Below are 24,870 nucleotides of genomic sequence, written 5' to 3'. Positions count from 1 at the left end.
AAAGTCCCCAACACTTTTGAATGGCCTTTTCCTGACAATCTTCCCCAGGCTGCGGTCATCCCTGCTGTTTCTGCACTTTTTTCTTCCACACTTTTCCCTTCCACATAACTTTCTATTAATGTGCTTTGATACAGCACTTTGGGAACATCCAACTTCTTTTGCAATTACCTTTTGAGGCTTTCCCTCCTTATGGAGGGTGTCAATGATGGTTTTCTGCACAACTGTCAGGTCAGCAGACTTTCCCATGATTGTGATTCCTACTGAAGCAGACTGAGAGACCATTTAAAGGCTCAGGAACCCTTTGCAGGTGTTATGGCTTAATTAGCTGATTAGAGTGGGACACTTTGAGCCTAGAATCTTGCACCTTTTCACAATATTCTAATTTTCTGAGATTGTGGATTTGGGGTTTTCATGAGCTGTAAGCCATAATCATCACAATTATGACAAATCACGGCTTGAACTATCTTGCTTTGCATGTAATGAGTCTATCTCATATATTAGTTTCTCCTTTTAAGTTGCATTACTGAAATAAATGAAGTTTTGCATGATAATCTAATTTTTCAAGTTTCACCTGTATATTGCCTAGAACTGAAAAGCCCTGGAGGTTCTAAATGGAAATCATGAATTCACTATGTTAGCTCTGAGGTCCAGATATCACCACGTTCCAATGGCAATTGACGATCAGGAGAAGACCGCCTTTATATGTCCTTTGGGCTTCGGTCACTTTATTTGCATGTCACAAGGCATAAGGGGGGTGCCTGCAACATTCTAACGGTTATTGGAAAAATGTTGGCGTGACCCAATACCCAGGGAATGCATTGTGTACTTCGACAATATTATGGTGTTTGGGGCTACATTTGAAGAACATGAAGAACAACTAATGTGAGTACTACATCGCCTAAAAGAAGAGGGACTGAAGTTCTCAACAGTGCAAGTGCAAGTTCTGTAAGTCTACTGATGGACTGGCCTCAACCTCAGTATTTACAGAACTACATTCTTTCCTTGGATTTTGTGGTTACTCCTGCAGATACCGAGTATTTTTAGGAGTACCGATACCCAAACTGATACTTTGCAGTGTGATTTGTGTCAGAACAAAATATATGGACGCAAATTGCACCGTAAAGAATAGCATGCATTTTGAACAGGAATGCTATTCCTCTCCAAATCGCATGCATTTTCCCCCCTGCTCCTGTGTGAACCCTGGCTTGTCAAATGTTATATGCTGGGCTTAGTAGTTTCCCTGCTCCCAATTACTTTGATTAGATTACTGGTTAATTTCACTGGAAGTGGATCATCTCTGTTCACAGAGGCCCTGCCCTGGGTGGAGGCACTGCCAACTTTATTATCAAACCCACTCTTCCACTTAGCGAAGGTTCTGGTTCTCCTAATTACCTGAAGGGAATGCCATTTCCCATAACCCCTTAAAAGAGGACTACAAAAATATTCCTCCACACCAGTCAATGTGAATCCATAACAAACACACCTTGAACTCTGTGCACACCAACACTAGGCCTGGGGTTAGAGGGACCATTACTTCATGGCCATTCAAGCTGGGTACAATTTGTGGAGCCCCTTCAACATTGGGAACACCAGGTAGGATGTTGAAGAGGAATTCTCACTTCTCTCAGACCTTTTCTTAAAGGCTAAGTTCACCATAGTATGTTACACCCATATTCAGGGTGTAACATGTAAAATGTTACAAATGGACCGGCCCCCGCTCCTCTCGTTCCCCGTTGTGACAGCTAGCAAGGGATCTGCTCTTCCATGATAGATCTCACAATTTAAAAAAAACGCGGCGCACCTGGCCACGTCATTTATTCAAGGTGTTCTGTGACTGAATGGACTACCCTCCCTTTCCCCTATAGCAGTGACCTCTGGCCCCTGCCCCCCAGCAATGTTCTCTGCCCCCGTTTCCCCCATAGCTTTACCTTTGGTTCCCTAACCCCCCCCCCCAGCAATGACCTCTCCCCCCTCCCCTTCCATCCCATGAACGGGTATTTTAAAAATCTGAATTCCCAGCAAGTGGCTGGGGATTAGGATTTTCCTGCCCCCCCCCCACCCTGGTGCCCTAAGGCATCTGCCTAAGCAGCGTTACACTGGGACCAGCCTTAGGGCAAAGTGAAAAAAAAACAAGAAGCGCACCAACCTTGCGCATTACCTCAGTAACCAAAATTTATTAGTAAAGGAATGGTACTCACAAACAGCGAATAAAAACAGGCATGTAAGTCCTCCAAGGGACTTCAGAGACAAGAGGCCAGCGCGAATCCCATCATGGGGGTAGACACTCAGTACAGCTGACGCGTTTCGAAGGTCGTACCTTCTTCCTCAGAGCTCGCGCTGGCCTCTTGTCTCTAAAGTCCCTTGGAGGACTTACATGCCTGTTTTTATTCGCTGTTTGTGAGTACCATTCCTTTACTAATAATTTTTGGTTACTGAGGTAATGCGCAAGGTTGGTGCGCTTCTTGTTTTTTTTCACTTTGCAGTATTGTTAGGGCTTCCCCAGCTTTGTTTTGGAGTTGCACGACCTTTCATGCTCTGGTGGTCGTTTCGGTTGGGTTTGATTTTACCTACTCGCCACCGGCCTGGGTCCTGGAGCGCAGGAGGAATCGTATTTTGTCACCAGCCTTAGGGCACCAGGGTAGCTGGGGAGCAGAAATATCCCAATCCCCAGCCAGTTGCTGGGAATTCAGATTTTTAACGATTTCTTTAATAAATAGTCCTCCTGGAGTAGCTGAAAGCTAGCATCTCCTCCTCGCCCTCCCACCAGTGTGCAGCTGCTGCAGGAGGAAAATCCAGGAGATCGGTTCTAGTAAACGCCTCTCCCTCTGCTCCTTCCGTCCTCATTTTCTCTACTGTCTGGCTCCTCCCCCAAGTGCTCCCTTTTCAACAGGCTCTTAAAGAAATTGTGAAAAATATTAAAAAATAAAAACTAATGACACCATCCACTGCTCTACATCAGTCAATGTGAATCCATAACACACACACCTTGAACCCTGTGCATACTAACACTAGGCCTGGGGTCAGAGGGGCCATTACTTCATGGCCATACAAGCTGGGTAGGATTTATGGAGCCCCTTCAACATTGGGAATGCCAAGTAGGATGTTGTAGAGGAATTCTCACTTCACTCAGACTATTTCTTAAAGGGTAAGTTCACCATAATATTTTACACCCATATTCAGGGTGTAACAGGTAAAATGTTACAAACGGACCGGCCCCCACTCCTCCTTGCTCCCTGTTGTGACAGCTAGCGGGGGATCTTCTCCTCCCTGCTAGGTGTCACAATTAAAAAAAAATGTGGCCCATCATTTATTGTTCTGTAAATGAATGGGCTACAAGTCCCGACAGCCTTTGCAGCTGTCGGCTTGTAGTTCTCAATGAACGATCACTGCGCTGTGGAGCGCCATGGTAGTTCATTGATTCTTCCTGTCAGTGTATCTGCTTGCCTGTACATCCTGTGCAGACAAGAAGATATACTGACAGCTCTGCTGGAGACGTGCATGGCACCAGCGATCTGATTGCTGATGCAATGCTTTAGAGGCTCCAGAAACAAAAATAAATAAATAAATGCACATTTTTTTACCTGCAAAAAAATGTTCATTTATTATTTTTTGTAAAAAGGTGAATTTATCCTTTAAAGTGCCACTTTAGTCAGAACATTAAGACTTGCTAGATCACTTCAGGCTGGCCCCCTTTGCAGGTATAGCTATGTAAAACATTAAAAATAAGTGCCTATACTGTTTAACCAATTGCCTAATGGGCACTTATACCCCCTTCCTGCCCAGGCCAATTTTCAGCTTTCAGCACTGTTGCGCTTTGAATGACAATTGCGCGGTCATGCAACACTGTACCCATATTAAATTTTTATCATTTTTTTCACACAAACAGAACTTTCTTTTGGTTGTATTTAATCACCTCTGGGTGTTTTATTTTTTTAGCTATAAACAAAAAAAAGAGCAAAAAATTTGAAAACAAAAGGTTTTTTTTGTTTCTATTATAACATTTTTCAAACAGGTAATTTTTCTCCTTCACTGATGTGCATTGATGAGGCTGCACTGATAGGCGGTGTCGAAATGTGCGCATCAGAGATGGACGCGGCTCAACCATTTTGGCTTCAACCTCCATCTTGGCGGAGGAATTAACCCTCCTGATATATGTTATTCCCTCATTCTCGATCCCCTCTCCCTTTCTGAGAGGCACAGCGACAGATGTGTGTGCGTTAAAAGTGTCATAGGCTAGATCCCAGCAGGGAGCCACGTGGTGCCGCACTGCCTGGAGAACCTGTGTAGTTTCACACATCGTTAAACAGATAATGAGCCTTCCCAGAAGTTGAATGCTGACCTGATGAACCTAGCGCAGCATAGGTGACAGAATTAGATGAACACTTCTCAAATCAATTTTTCCCCTATGTCTCATATCTTAGAATATGAGAGACCTACATAAAAACCGGACCCCTCGTCAGATGGCCAATGAGCAGACGAACAGTTTGATGGGTCACTCATTTATCTCGGGCCATCAGGGAAGCCGGAACATAGAACTCGCGAACCGTGTCACATATAATTTCATAAGTCTTATCTAAATAATCCTCAGGCTTATCTGCATAATAAAATACCCGCGGGTAGACTGTCGCTTGTGCAGATGGAATGTTATGGAACAGAATATGAATTATGAAAGATGTTGGCCCCAGTATAGGGTCCCGCCTGACGACCCCTCCCTGCACAAGGGATTGGTTTGTTACTTCAGAACCACCCCCTGCTGGGAAACTTTAAAACAAGCTGTGAAGCCTAAGGAAGGGAGAATTGAAGACATCTCCCATTTTTCCATCGTGACAGCGGGAGATCAAAGCACCATTTTGCTCTAAAAAACTTGGATCTGTTTTAATCAAAGGCGTACTGGCAAGTAACTTAACCCTTTAACTTCTCTCTGTTATCTCTTTGCTGGGCTATGCTGGTTCCTGTATATGTATATATATATATATATATCTTAGCTACATCTTCTCTGTAAATATTTTTATTGCACCTGTTTGATCCTTTTAGTAATAAATCTCTCTTTCTGAAATTGTTGAACTGTTTCTATAGTTCTTAATTGCAATTTACGAATCCCTGCCTTTAAAGAGACGCTACTGTGTGTTTAACTCTCTGTATAACCGGCCTGGGTCAATGACCAGGTTATGCAGACAATTATTTCAATTATTATAGTGTTATAGCGATATTGCGAGTTTCCTCTTTCTCTGATCAAAAAGGAGGTGGTGGCAGTGTGAAGGGGTTAATTGCGTAATTAACCTGACCCAGTAACAATCGCTCAGGTCGCAGTTACATAGATTGTGGTCCATTAGCTGAAAAATCTTTGTGCAGGGTGCGTCTGGGCGTGGTATTGTTACGCATGTCACATCGCAGTTTGGATCGGCCAGTCCTTCGGTCACGAGTTTGGTGAGAAGGTCTGGGGTCTGACGCCGCGATCGTGACATATTGGTGGCAGCGGTCGTGGGATTGTCGCATGTTGGTGGCGGCGATCTTGCGATCCGTGACAGGTGGCACTGATGAGGTGGTACGAATAGGCAGCACTGATGGGCACTGATAGGCAGCACTGATAGGCGGCACTGATATGCAGCAATGATGGGCACTTATAGGCAGTACTGGCGGCACTGATGGGGGCACTGCTGGGCACAGGTGGGTGGCACTGCTGGACACAGGTGGGTGGCACTGCTGGGCACTGATCATGCCGATCTGCTTTCTGACAATTGCCGGTTATCGGCAGTACCTTCCTCACGCTGTGACAGCGTGAGGAAAGTGCAGTCGACAACTGGCAACTGCATTTACCCGGTGATCTGCTGTGTTATTGGACACAGCTGATCACGTGGTAAAAGGCCACTGTAATTGGCCTTTTACCACATCACGTAATCAGCTGTGTCCTTAGGACACAGCGAACACGGAGATCGCTGGGTGTGCGCTGCATCAATGCACATCAGTCATATCACGCCCTCCCAGAACTGGACAACCACGCTGTAGACGTCATTCGGCTATAGCCCGGTTGCCAAGTGGTTAAAGTCCAGTAATACACTGTCTCAACCTGCTTTGCACTTGCTCAGTTCTCCATTTTTAGGCACTGTGCCGAATTTGTAGAGGCCGATCAGCTGACAGTTTAAGGCCTAGTTCTCACCATATGTACAGAAAAACTGATGGAAATTGATGCTCAGATTTAACTTGCAGAGACAGTGGTTTCCATCAGTTTTCATGTACGCTTCAGTGAGTTTTATACACGTTACACGTTCCTGTGGAGAAAATCTGCACGTGATACTAGTGTTGTCGTGTGAACAGGGTACATAGAGAACAATTGATTTTGTTTTGCCCTTGCAGAACGAGCCCTGAAGACTAAAGTGGAACTAAACCGATTGACTTAACAGTTACAGATAACAGCTCCATTCCCAGCCTGCCAGGAATACTAACTTCCCATTTACTTGTGTTCTCAACCAAACTGTCAAACCATCAAATGCCTGGTGTCATAACTGATCACGTGTGCAGCACCATGGCGGTTGCAGATCAAACAGAAGCAGCTTCCTTGACTGAAAAGGAGAGGAGAGTTTAGTTCTGCTTGAACTGCTGCTCAGGGCAGGGGCTACAACAAAATGGCAGCCTCCAGCAAGAAGAAACAGGAACAATGCTGGAGGTAATTTACAGCACACACTCATTTTGGTAGCATCATTATTAATGTGGAATGTATGTTCCTTACTAAAGAACATTCTTTTTTATCAAGTTATTATGGGTAAAGTTCTGCTTGAATGCAGGCATGCTCCAGTCAGCTATCACCCTCAGTATTATGACAGCAATTTTTCACTCATGACAGGTGGACTTTCCTGGTGAAGGAAGTTTGTATAATATTCTTGCCATTCACTATATATATATCTATAAACTGGAGATAAACCAGTACTAGCCACATTCCTCATCTCAATGTTCTCAGGTAGGCTGAGTGCTCTGTAGGTAGCCCCTCCCCCACCTCCTCTCTTCAGCCACCTCCACTCATCTACATTAAACTGAGAGCTCTCAGCACAACAATCCCGCGACGTGAACGTCAGGGGGCGTGCCAATCAGTGCAGCCGGCTAATAGGAGATGAGAGAAGCTCCAGCGCATGCGCAGATTCCTCAGCTGTCACTGCCTCCTTAGATCGTTGTGCTGTTGGCTGTTGTCCGGGTAACTATGTCTTGAAGTCGGGATGATCCAGGTGAGAGACGATGGGAGGGAGGGGTGTGGAGATGTGAAGTGCGCAGTCCTGTGTCCCCCCCATTACAAGGATCACACCAGGAGGGGGTTCAGTGTGCACATCCTGTGCGATCTCCTGGTGATGATGAGTGGTGGGATCAGTGATCACCTTCACTCAGCAGCCTGACAGTCATTTCCTGCCTGGGTAGTATAGCCTGAACCTGTCCTGATTGATGGTAAGTGAGAGTGCAGCAGACCCACCATGTCAGGGTGATGGTTGGAACCTCATTTCTGCATACTGTTAGATTGATTTTATTACAGGTACTTATGTAGTGCCATCAATTTACACAACACTATATATAAACACATACATGTTTTTTTTATTGATTTCAGGTACTTATATAACGCTGTCAATTTATGCAGTGCTTTACATATATATTGTACATTCACATCAGTCCCTAACCCTCAAGGGGTGTACAATCTAATGTCCCTAACTTACATTCATACATACACATACTAGGGACAATTTAGACAGGAGCCATATAACCTACCAGCATGTCTTTGGAGTGTAGGAGGAAACCGGAGTACCCGGAGGAAACCCGCACAGGGAGAACATGCAAACTCAAGGCAGGTGGTGTTGTGGTTGGGATTTAAACAATGACCCTAGTACTGGTTAGCACTTCCACCTGGCAGTATTAGGGTCGTTGGTTCGAATCCCAGCCATGGCACCACCTGCCTGGAGTTTGCATGTTCTCCCTGTGCCTGTGTGGCTTTCCTCCGGGTACTCCGGTTTCCTCCCACACTCCAAAGACATGCTAGTAGGTTAATTGGATCCTGTCTCAATTGACCCTAGTATGTGTATGTATGAATGTGAGTTAGGGACCTTAGATTGTACACCCCTTGAGGGTTAGGGACTGATGTGAATGTACAATATATATGTAAAAGTGCCTGAAAAATAAATAGTACTGCCAGATGGAAGTGCTGCCCACTTAGCCACTGTGCTGCCCAAATATATATATCATTTATATATATATATATATATTCCAGTCACATCAATCCCTAACCCTTGAGGGGTGTACAATCTAAGGTGGATTCTCTCTAGGAATGCAGGACTTGCACATGATGTGTCCCTGAAGCCAATGTTATTTGTAGTATGGGTAGAGTAGGGAAGGGTTAAACCCCCAGCTAGTTTTTTTATTGCTTTTATCTGGATCTGCCATTGGTCTCATTCACACAGGATACACTAGGTCATGTCCACACGTACAGGTGTTCCATGCATCCCTGTGCAGGCAGTTGCATTGGTGGCAGTTGGGTGCTGCATGGACACAGCTGTTGCTGCCAATTTGCCATGCATGTGGGTGCGTGTTCCCAAGCTTGGACTGTCTGTGTTCAGGGCTGTGCACCCGCGTGGATGTCAATCTAAGAGCAGTGGCTGTGTTGGCATCCCAATTGACGTGAATAGGACTGCCTTTGCGGTGATGCGCTGAATGCTTAGACATCCCTGTGCGGGGGAACCCGGCCCTCACCTGGCATGCGTCCGTGTGAATGAGGCCTTTGTTGTGGTGGCTGTTTTTGTCTCATTGGATGATACGGCACCTCCATTCACCCACACAGAGCAGTTCAGACAGCTGTGCAATGTGTACTGTAGGCTGTCATGGTTGTGACCTGCGCTTTCATCTCCTGATTCAGCGTTTCTCATATTCCCTAATACCGCTGTTTTGTCTTACAGTGGAGTTCCACCCAAAAGTGGAAGCCCCACTTATCTGCCCCTCCCCCTCTGTTGAGGGGGTACCTGGTTTTGAACTGAGCTGGAAGTGGGAGCGGCTACCTGTTGTCACTTTTTTTTTGTTTTGTATACATTCTTTATTTAGTGAATGAGGGTCTTACATAGGACAAGAACATGCTCAACAGATGCATAAAGAATTAGTATGAGACATATTGCATGTTCTCATATATTAGACCAAGCTGTCATAGACTATGGCCATGATCTCCGCTCCTCCCACAACCTCCTACTCTCTAGCTCCATTGTCTCCTCCTCCCATGCTTGTCTCCAGGACTTCTCCAGAGCTTCCCCCATCCTCTGGAACTCTCTACCCCAATTTATCAGACTATCACCTACTCTGCTCACTTTTAGGCGATCTCTGAAAACCTATCTCTTCAGGGAAGCCTATCCTGCCCTCAGCTAATGCTGGAATCTTCTATTACTCCTACCAGTTCATCCCCCACAGTTATTACCTTTTATACCACCAGCCCCTCCCTCTTAGATTGTAAGCTCCAAGGAGCAGGGCCCTCTTAACCTTGTATTGTCTCCCGTTTATTGTAAAGTGCTGAGCAAACTGTTGGCAATATATAAATCCTGTATAATAATAATGATCTGGAATTGGCGGGAAGTGTTCCCAATCCTTTCACCACTGTGAGAGCCAATACCAGTAGTCATGTGATTGGGAAGTGCATCCTGCCCCTCTGGGCATAAATATTCATTAAGGGTCAGTACACAATATAGAAACACAATCCAGAGATGCGTTCCGGTGCCTTTTTGCTGTGTTTTTGACATGTTCCAGTGTGGGTTTTTTTTTTTTTTTTTATGCATTCCAATTTATTTTTTCTCCGTCTTTTTCTTCAATTTAAATAGGTACATGTGCGTTCTAGTGCGTTTTTGATGCGATTTCTCGTATTCCAGTGCAGTTCTGTGCAGGAAAAATGCAGCCTGTTCAATTTTTTTTTTTTTCTGCAACCGGAACGCACTGGAACTGCAAGCACTGATGTGAACTATGACAGTTGAATATGACAATATAACCTACTTTCTGTGCGTTTTGGATGCAGACAAAATCAACAAACGCATGTAGTGTGAACTGGCCCTTAAAAAGATGGCGGGGATGGTCAGAAAAGGGTTAAACCTCCCCCACTGTATCCAAAAAACGAGATAAAGAAATGGGTGGACTTCATAGGAAGCATCCCTGTGCACTGGCACTTCAAAAGTTAAACCAGGCCTGAAAAAGTGAATATTAGCCATTTTAGTCCTCATGCACACTGAACGTTTTCATAATGCTGGTAATGTTAGCTGTGTAAAGTCATGTGAAAAACATGAGTTTTTTTGCATTAGCGTTTAGCTGCGTTTTTCTGCGTTTGCATTTTTTAGCGTTTTTTTTTTTTGGTAAAAAAAAATGCTGGTTTGCGGTGTTTTGACACATTTTTCAGCATTAGAGCGTGTTTACAGCTAAAAATGTCCTCTAGAAACTCACTAGTCCTGGGTTTTTTTTCCAGCCAAAAAACGTCCTGGCCAAAAAATGTTGATTCCAGTCTATGTGTGCATGGACACATAGGATAACATGCTGGGGAGTTTGCTCACTGTAGAAAAAAAGTATCAAAAGCCCAAAACAGCCGCTGTAAAAATGTCCAGTGTGAATGAGGACTTCTAGGCAGCATCTAAGGACTCCTGGCCAGGGCCATGTTGAAAATAGTTTATGCTGGATCCTGTGGCCAGAGGTTTTCAGAAAAATCCAGCTTCACCAATGCGTCTAATGACGTGGAAACTACTTTGCATACAGGTGCTTTTATACTCATAACCGTGATTGCAATGCTCCGAAGCACAAGTGGGGATTTTTTTTTCTTTTTATAACTAGAAAAGTTTTCTGCACTACCGAACATACTGTTTTTTTTTTTTTTTTTTTTTTTTTTTCCTGTAAGCGGCCGAACGCTGCTCTATATATTCTTTGGTTAAAGCATGTTCATGTATATAATAGATCACATAAATGCACATACTTTACCAGCCATTACATATATACAGTTGCAAGAAAAAGTATGTGAACCCCTTGGGATTACGTGGAGTTTTGCATGAATTGGGCATAAAATGTGCTCTGAACGTCATCTAAGTCACAACAATAGAAGAACACAGTCTGCTGAACATAATACTACACAAACATTAGATGTTGCCATGGTTTAATTGCACATAACATGTAAACATTCACAGTGCAGGGAGGAAAAAGTATGTGAGGCCCTAGCTTAATGACTTCTCCCAGAGCTAATTGGAGCCAGGAGTGAGCCAACCTTGACTCCAATCAGTGTGATGATATTGGATGTGTTGCTGACAGCTGTCCTGCCCTTAAAAAACACACACCTGTTTTGGGTTTACTGGTTTCAAGAAGCACTGTCTGATGTGAACCATGCTTCGCAGAAAAGAGCTCTCAGAAGACCTACGATCAAGAATTGTTGACTTGCATGAAGCTGGAATGGGTTACAAAAGTATCTCCAAAAGCCTTGATGTTCATGTGTCCACGGTAAGACAGACTGTCTACAAATGGAGAAAGTTTAGCACTGTTGCTACTCTCCCTAGGCGTGGTCGTCCTGTACAAATGACTGCAAGAGCACAGTGCAGAATGCTGCATGAGGTAAAGAAGAATCCCAGAGTGTCAGCTAAAGACCTACAGAAATCTCTGGCACATGCTAACATTTTTGTTGACACATCTACAATAAGGAAAACATTAAACAAGAATGGAGTACATGGGAGGACACCACGGAGGAAGCCATTGCTGTCCAAAAAGAATATTGCAGCACGTTTGAAGTTTGCAAAAGAGCACCTGGATGTTCCACAGCACTACTGGCAAAATATACTGTGGACAGATGAAACCAAGATTGAGTTGTTTGGGAAGAACACACAAGACTATGTGTGGAGAAAAAAAAGGCACAGCACACCAACATCAAACCCTCATCCCCACTGTGAAACATGGCGGAGGGAGCATCATGGTTTGGGGCTGCTTTGCTGCCTCAGGGCCTGGATGGATTGTTGTCATTGATGGGAAAATGAATTCCAGAGTTTATCAAGACATTTTGCAGGAAAACGTACGACCATCTGTCCGCCAACTGAAGCTCCGCAGAGGATGGGTGATGCAACAGGACAATGACCCAAAGCATACAAGTCATTTAACAAAACAATGGCTGCAACAGCACAGAATACGCCTTCTGGAGTGGCCCAGTCACAGTCCTGACCTCAACCCAATTGAAATGCTGTGGCATGACCTTAAGAGAGCGATTCACACCAGACATCCCAAGAATATTGCTACACTGAAACAATTTTGTGAAGAGGAGTGGTTCAAAATGACTCCAGATCGTTGTGCAGGTCTGATCTGCAACTACAGGAAACGTTTGGTTGAGGTTATTGCTGCCAAAGGAGGGTCAACCAGTTATTAAGTCCAAAGGTTCACATACTTTTTCCTCCCTGCACTGTGAATGTTTACATGTTATGTGCAATTAAACCATGGCAACATCTAATGTTTGTGTAGTATTATGTTCAGCAGACTGTGTTCTTCTATTGTTGTGACTTAGATGATGTTCAGAGCACATTTTATGCCCAATTCATGCAAAATTCCACGTAATCCCAAGAGGTTCACATACTTTTTCTTGCAACTGTATATTTTTTTTTTAAGCTGGATTTTTCTGCCAGCCTCTGGTAACAGAATCCAATGTAATTATGACTTTTTCTGATCTGCCCCTGTGGCTGCACAGGGGCATGGATGATGTGGGATGTGGAATCTACAGATGTTGCCTATAACATGGCAAATCCTTCACTTTTGAGATCTGTAAAAAAATAAATAAAATGCCGTATGGATTTGAAAGTAGCAGTTTTAGCACCAGTTTGCATCAACCCATTCTTAGGGCTCGTTCACACTTGACTTATTTCTAACTCTTGCCAAACGCCCCTATAGTGTTTGACAGGCATTTGGGAAGCGTTTTTAACGCTTCTCAAACGCTCCCCAAATGCCCTATGCGCGTTTTCGAGGCGTTTGATAGGCAAGCGTAAAAACGGCACCACAAACGCCTATAATGACGTTAAATGGTATTAACGCTCCGCAAACGCCTGTCAGGTGTTTGAGGAGCGGCACCATAGACTTGAATGGGAGGCTTCAACTCCTCCTGACTGGACATGAGGCGTCAGTTTTGCCGCGACGCTAACGCATCAGTGTGAGCAGCACTGTGTGCTGCCATGTGCAGAATTTTTTATAGACATTTGAGGAGCGCTAAAAATGCTTCCCAAACACCTGTCTGATGCCTGCTGACAAAGCTATTGTGAACGTAGCCAAACTGTGCCTAAGCAGTATTCTGAAAAATGTTCTTTTTGGCCTTGAATGCCTTCTCAAAATAGTAGTGCGTGTCTTGGCTTATAGGTGTGCCTCTACCAAGATGCCTCCTCTACACAGAGAAGGTGCAAAACAAGGCATGGTAAGTCAGTAAGAGCTCTTTCAGATGGGCAGTAAAATAGCAGCTGATCTGCAGGTTTTATTACCCCCCCCCCCAGTGGTGTATTTAGGTTTTGTGCTGCCCTAGGCAACACAAAAATTGGCTCCTCCACGGAGAGACCCTGACACCGACCAACACCCCCTCTGCCCCATGAATAGAGCCTGACATTGACCGACAACACTGCAAAACGAAACAAAAATGAGAAGCGCACCAACCTTGCGCATTACCTCAGTTACCAAAGTTTATTGATTATAAAATGATACAAACAGCGAATAAAATCAGGCATGTAGGTCCTCAGAGGGACCTGAAAGATAAAGAACCAGCGTGGATCCCATCATGGGGGTGGATACTCAGTACAGCTGACACGTTTCGAACGGCGTGGATGAAGAAGGGACGCCCTTCGAAACGCATCAGCTGTACTGAGTATCCACCCCCATGATGGGATTCGCGCTGGCTCTTTATCTTTCAGGTCCCTCTGAGGACTTACATGCCTGATTTTATTTGCTGTTTGTGAGTATCATTTTATAATCAATAAACTTTGGTTACTGAGGTAATGCGCAAGGTTGGTGCGCTTCTCGTTTTTGTTTAGTTTTGCAGTATTGATCGGGCTTCCCCAGCCTTGTTTGGAGCTGCACAACTCTACATGCTGCACTGGTGGTCGATTTTTTCCAGGTCTGGTTCCATCTATTCGCCACCCACCTGGGTCCTAGAGCGCAGGAGAATTCGTTTTTGATCTAGTGACCGACAACACCCCAGGGCCCCCACCTCCACCCGAGAGAGCCTTTTACTACCACTCCCCCCCCCCCCCCCCCCATACACTGGCAAATGCCCCCCCACTCTGGCAAGAGATAAGACACTCGCCTTCACAGCTCCAGACATCCCCTGGAACAAGAGTTAGGCTTTGCATACACCATTAGCAGCCTGCAGCCTCTCTCAGATCCCCGTGCTGTATGTGTCCCTTCTTCCTTTCCTTCTTTCATGGGATGGTACTGCCTCCCTGAAAAAAGCTGCTGCCTCCCTGAAAAAAGCTGCCCTAGGCAAATGCCTTGTTTGCCTTGTGGTAAATACACCCCTGCCCCCCCCCCCCCCCCCCCCGGCAGCTCACCTGAACTGTCAAGGCTGTATACATGCCACATTGCTTTGCTCCATGGCCACAGCATTTCTTTACTCTGGGTGCAGCGTTTGACAGGTGGCACTGCTGATCAAACTCTCCCATTAAGTTCAGTGGGGCCGTGCCCCCATGAAGTGCATTGCAATGGCAGAATGATAGTGCAGCATTACAGGGTTAAGTCAAGGGATGAGGAGGGGAGAATACCTTCTCACCACCTGTCAAATACCCTCTGAAAAATGATCCAGAAGCAAATCACTCTTCAGAAGGGCACCACAAGTGTGAAAGAACCCTTAAGGATCAGCTGCAGGGAAACCACAGGCAATGAGTGACTAGTCGTGTGCCCTCTGCCTTTCTTTATGTACAGCTACCAGAGTTTAGTAGTTCCTCTTTAACCTAGAAATAGAAAAGTGATCTGCTTGTAGAAAAGGCAGAACGTGGGGGAAATGTTGCTTCAGTAAGCACTGTGTTTATTGAGCCATTCAGCACATCCACCCATCAAAAAGAATCCGTCACAGTGGGCATTTATAATAATCATTCCTGGCCAAAATAAAACCCTTCTGTGCACAGAATTCCCTCCCCCCCCCCCCCCCCCCTCCCCACAGAGTGCGCCAGATCACCCCCTGAGCTCGATCGTGTTTTAGATCTGTGCCCCAGAGCAGTGACTGTCTCTGCTTTCTCTTTGCTCATTGGCCATGGAGGCAGCGGCAGGAGCCAACGGGAGAAGGGGGCACGGCTGAGTCGCGCTATGTATGTGTGTCTATGGAAATGCAGAGCATGGCTCAGGATCGAGCCTGCATAAGTGCCCCCATAGTAAGCAGCTTGCTATGGGGGCACTCAGCAGAGTGGAGGAGTCAGGAGCACCAGCGGAGGACCCCAAAAGAGGAGGATCACAGCTGCTCTGTGCACAACCTTTGCACAGAGCAGTTTAATATGATGTTTATTTAAAAACAAAAAAAACAAAAGACCTATACAAAAGTTTTATAAAATCCAGTAAAATGAACTAATAGTAAAGGGATGTGGGGCACAAGTGTTTTTATTTTAAATGCAAATGAAAGGCCAGAGCTGGTGCTTATCGCATGTATCCATTCACATAATTGGTTACATGTGATCAGTGCCTATGATGGAGCCGGCACACAGATGGTTTACGTCTAGGGTCACCACCCAACCTGTGATTTCTAGCTTTCACAGGGATCCCCGAGATAAGGATGACACCCTTGGCCTAGAGCACCTTCCTCTAGAGGGCTTGAAATGCAGGCAAAACTTTACCCAAAAGTCACACGGGAGCTGCATACACTTTTGGTATTTGGTGAACATGTGCTCAAGGCCAAAATTGAGAACTGAAGCTTGTGTATATAGTTTGTAGCTACTGTTCGCTTTAAATTTTAATCATACTTTTATGCTTGTTTGATTCTTGAAAGCGTGGAAAACATACAAGACACACTTCTTCTTGGGCTAATCACATGCCTTTGGAATTAAAAATCAGGTTTTCCCACAGTGTATTATTCAGATGCATCACAAGGATGTATGTTTGATCTGCTTTTGATTTGTTACCATAGAGCTCTCTCAGATGTGTTCACATGCTGTGACTGCACAGTAATAGGTCCAGGCATTTGTAATAGTATCATTTAATTAAAAAAAAATGTAAATATGACTTCTGGCTGGTATGCATGAGTGTGAAAGGAAGGAGTACCTGGTGATATCCAGCTACGGTTTGTTGCCAAGCCAGGCTTGGGGGGCACATGGATACATTGTGGGAGATTTACTAAAACTGATACACTCAGAAATGGATACCATGCACAGCTGCAGCAGATTCTAACTTCAGCTTGTTCAATTAAAGCAGTATTAAAACCAAAAGCAAACATGTATTATGTTGCAGCTTACCATTTCTTAGATGTGATGGCTACATTAGGTTTCCTTTTTTTTTTTTCTTTTAATATATATTTTCATGTGGTGATCCAGCAAGCAAGTCTATTGTTTTTTCAAAAGCTCAAGCTCTCCACTAGAAAGTATCAGTTTACACGAATCAGACAAACCATTTACCACTGGCGGGGGTGATTAAAATGATCAGCTTTTAATTATGTAATTCCTTTATGCCAAAAGGAAAAATAAAAACGGTTTGCTGTAACTGGTTATAAAGTGTGAACTGGAGCAGAAAATTGAAACCGCCACAACACTGAATAATTGGCAAGCTGCAATATAATACTGTTTTGGTTTTGGGTTTAACCGCTTCCACGCCGCCCTATAGCAGAAATAATGCTACAGGGTGGCACGGGTGTGCAAAATCACCCGTGGCCTTGGCTGTCAATCACTGGGTCCTGACCGGTGATTCCCCGGCGATCTCTGAGGATATCCGACAGGGGAGAGACCTGTATGTAAACCTAAACCAAATAGATCTCTCCCCTGTCAGCTCCTGCACACTGCTTTGTACGGCTCTGCATCTCATTAGAAGCATCCCCCGACTTTGTCAGGAATGCATACAAGCACGTGGGGTCCATACAAACTACTGAGTACCATTTTGAGCTGCTGCATTGAAATTTCAGCAGAATAGACTAGCCTGCTGCATCATTTTTTCACCTTGATTTTCGGGGTGTCTTTGAATTCAGTCCTCTGTAGGTTGATATTTTAATTTCCATCAAATGATAGGGCATCCTTACGTTCCTAACACATTACCCAGTCCATATCAGTATAGATACCCAGCATGATATTTTTCCTCAATGACATCTGATGGCAATAAAGCCCCTAATGGTTGGCAAGGAAACACAACTATTCATATCCCATCATTATTGGATCTTCTTGCACTATTGCCAGGTACACACCCAGCAGCAGGCAGAATCAAACAACACTTTACTTAAGTGAACACCAAACTATCAATTCAGCTTACGATGCGTACAGCCAAGTGGTCCTAAATTTAAAGAGTTTCTCCTGTTTAGGGTAGGGTGGCTACACATCAGAAATATTGATGCATTGGACCACCATTGACCAAAGGCACATGTACCGCTCCATTCTGCTCTATACACTATATACAGTAGATCAGTGCAACTCAACGCACTTGGTGTGAACTCAAAGTCCTGTACAAAAAAAAAAAAAATGCATGAAATTGCTTTATTATACTACAACTTGTGATTATTTGCATTCTTTCATTTAAATAAATGAGATCTAAAAAAAACCATTGCAGTGATTGCTTGAGGTGAGCTGAGGTTGATTAGACTTGCAGTCACACAAATAAAATTTGCCCCCGGGTGCTCCTGGCCGTAATGTTTTCTTACCATTCCCTACCAGTGGGAAATTGCTGTTTTTAGGTAAGCAAGGGTCAAATCAAAGTCTTGAGATTGCTGCTGTCCTAAGAGAACAGTTTGTGATAATGTGCATTTTGATCACCACACCTTCTGTATGTGATGTGAGGGCTCTTACGTTTGTAGTATCTCATTAGGTGTTCCTTGTGCTTCTGCAGGCAAGAAGTCACCATGAAGTGAACATTCCAAGGATTTTTCTGTTACAAGTAGTGAAACATTGGTGCTTCCTTCACAAGTGGGTGCTCTCTATATACAGACCATGTTCTGAATGTTTCAGCTTCCTTGCTGTCAGGTGTATGCTTTAATACACGGAACACAAATTTAATGACTGCAGAACATACTCCGTTTATAATGGACGACTATACCACCAGGACCTATGGAACAGGTGGCCTGGACAACAGACCTTTGTTCGGGGAGACCTCTGCCAGAGTAAGTACTTTCTATTCTATTTTTGGTTATATTATAGATCAACTTAAAGTGGATCCCTCGGTGTGTGTGTGTGTGTGTGTGTGTATGTGTATATATATGTGTGTATATATATATATTTAAAATACATTTATTTATATTTTGCCATTTCAAAATATACAGCAATGTTTTTGGTTTTTTTTTTTTTTTTCTTCAAATTCTCTGTAGCCTTTTTTCATGAAATCTCCAGGAAAGTGACTTTACCTAAGTTCAGATGTCTTCAGTCTGTTGCAGACAGGTGGAGGCATTTTCTCAGTGTCTTCTTCCTCAATGATCAGACTGCGGCATTGTTACTTTACAGCAATTCGTAAGGTGTAAGGCTGCAGTAGGGGGCTGATCTGTGTCAGACATTCGTGAACATGGCCAAGACCATCAGACACCTAGGGAATTACATTTGGTCATCTCTGAGCAAGTATTTAAAAGTAAATGCTGACCCTGAGTGGTGTTTGAACAAAGATGGCTCCATCCTTCAGATAAAGGCATTGTCAGGGGGAGTACTATAATTATAAATGCCTGCAAGTGATAGATATATGTGAACTTAAAGTATAACTAAAATCAAAACCTCCCCTTTTTCTTAAAGCTTGTAGGAGGAGTTTCCATTCTCCTCTCATTGTCCTATGAGACTGCAGTACCCCTGACCCTCTGGACAGTGCTGATTGATCCTGTGCTGATCACATGCACTCTCCCAAGAAAAAAAAGAAATCTGCTGCAATACACACCAAACTGAGCATGTGCAGCTTGCCCCCAAGCCTCTGCTCTATCGAGAGATGAGTCAGGGACAGTAGAAGGGGAGGATCAGAGAAGACAGGATTAAACATCCTTTTTACACAGTGAATTGTATTAACCCCTTAGGTTCCACAGTGAGTATAACAAGCATGCTTTACTACATATACAGACTGATTTTACTGTTGTGGGTTTAGTAACAGTTTAATTGGTATAATCACCAGGAATAACGGCTAGGTTAAATCAAAAATGTTTGAGTTCATGGGAAAATTGTTTCAACTAGCTAAGATGGTATATCCCTCACATTGAAAAGATATATCCTCTCACATCCTGTGGAGTCTACATGAAGAGAAATCTTCCTGATGAGAAATGGCAAAAAAAAAGGCGCGGTTTAAATCTCCCCCCTACTTTTATCTCCCAAAAATGTTTTGGCTTGAAATATATACTTTATAAAAAAAACCCAACAAAATAAAACCCAATTGTCTGATGCCAGCAGCAACTGTACGTGATATTTCAGCTCTGACAGCTGGATTACCTGCGGGTTTCTTTTCTCTTCTGGAGATCTCCTATATTTCTATTAAAGTTCTAATAATGGTGCTGTTCCCCTGCAGTCAGGGTTCCCCTCCCAGGTATAAAGCCAGCATTTGATTTGATCTGCCACCAAGCACATAATGTTAAAGGCTAATCCTTCCTTTCTGACCATGATTAATGTTACACTCATATTTGGGGTGTAACATGCAGCATGAGCCAGTTCCTCAGCCCCCCCACCCTCAAACCAAACCACCCCTTCTCATAAAGTGGTTGGAAAACTTCTGCTACCTGCATGAGGCGTTTCTGACTCCCAAGGTATATGGAGCCTGTGATTGACAGCCTCAGCTGTACATGTTTCCCTATGAGATTGTGCAGAGGGGGGGTGTCTCGTCCCTTAACTCAGATTACACTCCGCTCCTAAAAACTGTGTAAACCCTATACTTTAAGCAGGTATAGAGAAGCAATTCTTGCAGATGAACGGGTACAACTTAGGAGGATTTGTCTAATCTCTGTGTATCAACTGAGGCTTGCCCTTCACTGGGTATATGTAAGGGTTTACAACCACCTTAACTGAATTGTGAGATGCGCCCCCCCCCCCCCCCCCCCCCGTTTTTAGATATTAATGAAGCACAATTGCAGTGACGTCTCTGTACTTGTAGTTCATTGATGATTTTATTCCGCTCCATAACTGGAGGGTGTACCTCTGTACAACCTGGGACTGTACGAATAGCCTGCAGGAGTCTGTGCATTGCCCCTCAATGCACCATTTTTTTTGTTTTGTTTTTTTTCCTATTTCTCATAATGGATGTTTTTTATTTTTTCGTTTTAAAAAGGTGGACTATGATAGATAGATAGAGGGATAGATATCCCAGAGGTGTTCTGTTGGATTTAGGTCAGGTGAGCGTGGGGGCCATTCAATGGTATCAATTCCTTCATCCTCCAGGAACTGCCTGCATACTCTTGCCACATGAGGCCGGGCATTGTCATGCACCAGGAGGAACTGAGGACCCACTGCAGGGTCTGACAATGGGTCCAAGGATTTCATACCGATACCTAATGGCAGTCAGGGTGCCATTGTCTAGCCTGTAGAGGTCTGTGTGTCCCTCCATGGATATGCCTCCCCAGACCATCACTGACCCACCACCAAAACAGTCATGCTGAACGATGTTACAGGCAGCATAACATTCTCCATGGCTTCTCCAGACCCTTTCATGTCTATCACATGTGCTCAGGGTGAACCTGCTCTCATCTGTAAAAAGCACAGGATGCCAGTGTCAGACCCGCAAATTCTGGTGTTCAATGGCAAATGCCAAACAAGCTCTATGGTGCCGGGCAGTGAACACAGGGCCCACTAGAGGAGGTCGGGCCCTCAGGCCACCCTCATGAAGTCTGTTTCTGATTGTTTGGTCAGAGACATTCACACCAGTGGCCTGCTGGAGGTCATTTTGTAGGGCTCTGGCAGTGCTCATCCTGTTCCTCCTTGCACAAAGGAGCAGATATTGGTCCTGCTGATGGGTTAGGGACCTTCTACAGCCCTGTCCAGCTCTCCTAGAGTAACTGCCTGTTTTCTGGAATCTCCTCCATGCTCTTGAGACTGTGCTGGCGATCACAACAAACCTTCTGGCAATGGCATGTATTGATGTGCCATCCTGGAGGAGTTGAACTGCCTGTGCGACCTCTGTAGGGTCCAGGTATCGCCTCATGCTACCAGTAGTGACACAGAACCTGGCCAAGTGCAAAACTAGTGAAAAACAGTCAGAAAAGATGAGTAGGGGAAAAAAATGTCAGTGGCCTCCACCTGTAAAACCATTCTTGTTTTGAGGATTGTCTCATTGTTGCCCATCTAGTGCACCTGTTGTTAATTTCATTAACACCAAAGCAGCTGAAACTGATTAACAACCCCCTCTGCTACTTGACCAGATCAATATTCCAGGAGTTTAATTGACATGATGCTATACTTTTTAATCAGCGTGTGTATGCAATATATAAATAATATATATATATATATATATATATATATATATATTGCTCAGCATAAATATAAATGAGTACACCCCTTTTGCAAAGTAAGATTTTAACCGCTTCAATACCGTGCACTTTTACCCCCTTCCTGGCCAGGCCAATATTCAGCTTTCAGTGTTGTCGCACCTTGCATGACAATTGTGCAGTCGTGCAACCCTGTGTATATATGTGTGTGTATATGTATGTGTATATGTGTGTGTGTATATATATATATATATATATATATATATATATATATATATATATATATATATAGATAAAAAAAATCATCTTTTTTTTTTTTTTTTTCACACAAATTAGAGCTTTCTTTTGGTGGTATTTATTCACCACTGAGTTATTTATTTTTTTACTAAATAAAACAAAAAAACCTGAGACTTTCTTTGTGTTGTAGAATTTGCCAAATAACATTTCTTCATAAATTGAGGTCAAAATGTATTCTGCTACATTTCTTTGAGAATACCCCAAATTGGTGTATATTATTTAGTACAGGATAGTACAAATACCTACCAAATTACCCATTTTTGGAAAATAAACAGTTCAAGGTATTTAGTAAGAGGCATGGTGAGGTTTTTGGAGGTTGCAATTTTTTGTTACAATTTTTTGGGAAAATGTAGCATTATTATTTTTTTATTTATTTTTACATATTGTCACCAGTCCAGTACAGCGTTATTCTATAACTGGTGTGGTGGTGATCAGAGACTGGTGACAGTATATGGGGATAAAAAAATAAATAAGTGATCAGGATTTTTTTTTTTTAACACATTATGATTGTAATACCAATGTATTTCATTTATATTTGCACTCTTTGTTACTGAATGAAACTGATTCATTCAGTCTCTTTGTTGTGATTAGCTGTGATTGTGCAAATCTCATCACATGATACAGATGGGCTGTGATTGGCCCTGTCTGTACCACGTGAATGCTTTGACCAATCACAGCTATCCACACAATTGTATACAATGGATGGCATGACAGGAAGCCATCAATTTGTATACAATTGACATGAGATCTGCTGTGATTAGTCACATGACACTGGCAACAAGCCGGTGTAGTGATATGTCATCAGCTGTGTCCCGTAGTGACAGATCGCGCTGCTACGCGGGTCCCACGGCCACGTGAGTGGCTCTTTTTTGACAGGATGTCCTATGATGCCCAGTCACAAGGAGTCCCGTCTGGCCATCAATCTGCTATAGGCTGGGCCAGAATGTTAATCAATATCTCAATAAACCTAAGAATAATTTCCAAAACTGTGACAAAATTGAGTTTTATAGAACATTTGTTTCGCTCGTTACATGAAAGTAAGGTTAATAATATAACTGAGATTACAAAATCTTCAGTTTTACTCAAATTAGTTGGTGCAAAAATGAATACACCCCACAACAAAAACTACTACATCTAGTATTTTGTAGGACCTCCATGATTTGTAAGGACAGCACCAAGTCTTCTAGGCATGGAATGAACAAGTTGGCGACATACTGCAACATTGATCTTTCCATTGTTCCAGAACAACCTTTTTTTTTTTTTTTTTTTTTTTTTTTTTTTTTTTTTTTTTTTTTTAGAGCCTGGATGCTGGATGGAGAGTGATGCTCAGCTTGTCTCTTCAGAATTCCCCATAGATGTTCAGATCAGGAGACATACTTTGCCACTGAATCACTTTCACCCACCCAGTTCTTCTTCAGAAATGCAACATCGGCCTTTAGATGTGTTTTGGATCATTGTCATGTTGGAAAAGTGCATGACGACCAAGGACATGGAGTGATGGTATCATCTTCTCTTTCTATGTAGAGCAGTACATCTGTGAATTCATTATACCATCAATGAAATAAAGCTCCCGACACCAGCAGCATTCATGCAGCCCCACAGAAAGATACTGCTACCACCATGTTTCACTGTAGGCACCATGCATGTTTCTTTGTATTCCTCACCTTTGTGACATCATACAGTTTTGAAGCCATGAGTTCCAAAAACATTTATCTTGGTCCCATCACTCCAGAGTACAGAGTCCCAATAGTCTTCTTCCTTTCCAGCATGGGCCCTGGCAAGTTCTAGGTGGGCTTTTTTGTGCATGGGCTTTAGGAGAGGCTTCCTTCGTGGATGACACCCATGCATGGCATTCCTCTGCTGTGTACACTGTATTGTGTCATGGGGAAACAATAACCCCAGTTTGGCTTTCTACTTCTTTAGCTAACTGCAGTGAACCTGCATGGCGATTTTCTTCAACCCTGCTCATCAGAAGAAGCTTCTGTAAAGGTGTTAACTTCTGTGGACAGCCTGGACGTCTTTGTGAGATGGTTGCAGTTCCATTTTTGTTAAATTTTTGTATCATTTTTGCTACAGTATTCTGACTGATTAGAGCTTTGCTGATCATCTTGTATCCTTCACCTTTCTTGTGTAAAGAAATTATTTTCTTTCTCAGGCCTTGTGACAATTCTTTTCATGTGCTGCCATTGCTGATAGTATGAAGTGGGAAGGGGTTTTCTTTAAGTAACGCCCTTTTTATAATCAACTGTCTGCTGGACACCTATTTAATGAATAATTAGAATCACCTGTAGTTGAATTCTGGTAATTTAGAATTTTGTTGTCTAAAAAATTAGCTTTGCATCTTAGACTTTCATTGGGGTGTATTCATTTTTGCAACATGGTCTTGAATGAATTTGTTAGGAAAAATATTTTTTTGTGTGTGCAAATTAACAAATCTTGTTTTCAATCAATGGCCTGCATTTTGTGGGAGTATTAGTAGTATAATGTCCCATAGAAAATGTTGATTCTGAAAGAACAGTAAAGGTTTTCTGACCAATCTGTTGGGGTGTACTCCATTTATGCTGAGCAATATAAGTGTGTGTATGTTTGTATGTATGTACAAGGCAAATAGAGATAAGACATGTTGATTTTACTTTAGTGGGTTGGTGAACTGTACACACTGATTTTTGCTTGTTTCTTGTGTGATCGTAATTATTGTGCTTGGGTTTTACTTTTTTTTTTCCTTTTTGCCTTTTGAGTGATTTAGGTATGGTTCATAACACTTTGAATCATGATTATTTATAATTAGGAGCTGGTTTGCAGTTGTGTGTGGTGTTTTTTTGTTTGTGTTTTTTTGTTTTTTTTACATGTAATTTTTTTACTTTACTAAAAAATGAGGAAACCCTTCCACAAACTTTCCTAACCCCAGAAGCGGAGAGCCTCACTAAATCATTCATTCCTTTACATGAGGAGTGGACTTGTGACTCTCGAGATTATTGCACAAGATTACAAGATGTTCTGATTTTCTGTTCTTGCGTACAAAGTGACCTAGTATT

General features: G+C 43.2%; 1 protein-coding gene across 2 annotated transcripts in view; it reads left to right on the top strand.

Moving 5' to 3' along the window:
• The first annotated feature begins 7,125 nt into the window (after nt 1-7,125).
• TMEM243 (transmembrane protein 243) overlaps nt 7,126-24,870 on the top strand; it is a 37,659-nt gene continuing 19,914 nt past the window's right edge. The window contains exons 1-2 of one of the 2 annotated variants that reach the window (XM_089686008.1): nt 7,126-7,217; nt 17,992-18,262. In XM_089686008.1, the coding sequence (XP_089542134.1) occupies nt 18,158-18,262 (105 nt within the window). In that variant the 5' untranslated portion in view covers nt 7,126-7,217; nt 17,992-18,157. Of the gene's footprint in view, nt 7,218-17,991; nt 18,263-24,870 lie in introns of those variants that run through there. The other variant, XM_089686015.1, reaches the window with a different exon arrangement.

The sequence above is a fragment of the Staurois parvus genome, unplaced genomic scaffold, assembly GCF_062004578.1.
Source record: "Staurois parvus isolate SC_StPar_1 unplaced genomic scaffold, SC_StPar_1.0 ptg000019l, whole genome shotgun sequence".
NCBI lineage: Eukaryota > Metazoa > Chordata > Amphibia > Anura > Ranidae > Staurois > Staurois parvus.
Note: the sequence above shows the minus strand (reverse complement) of the source record. Positions and strands in the feature narration are given on the sequence as shown.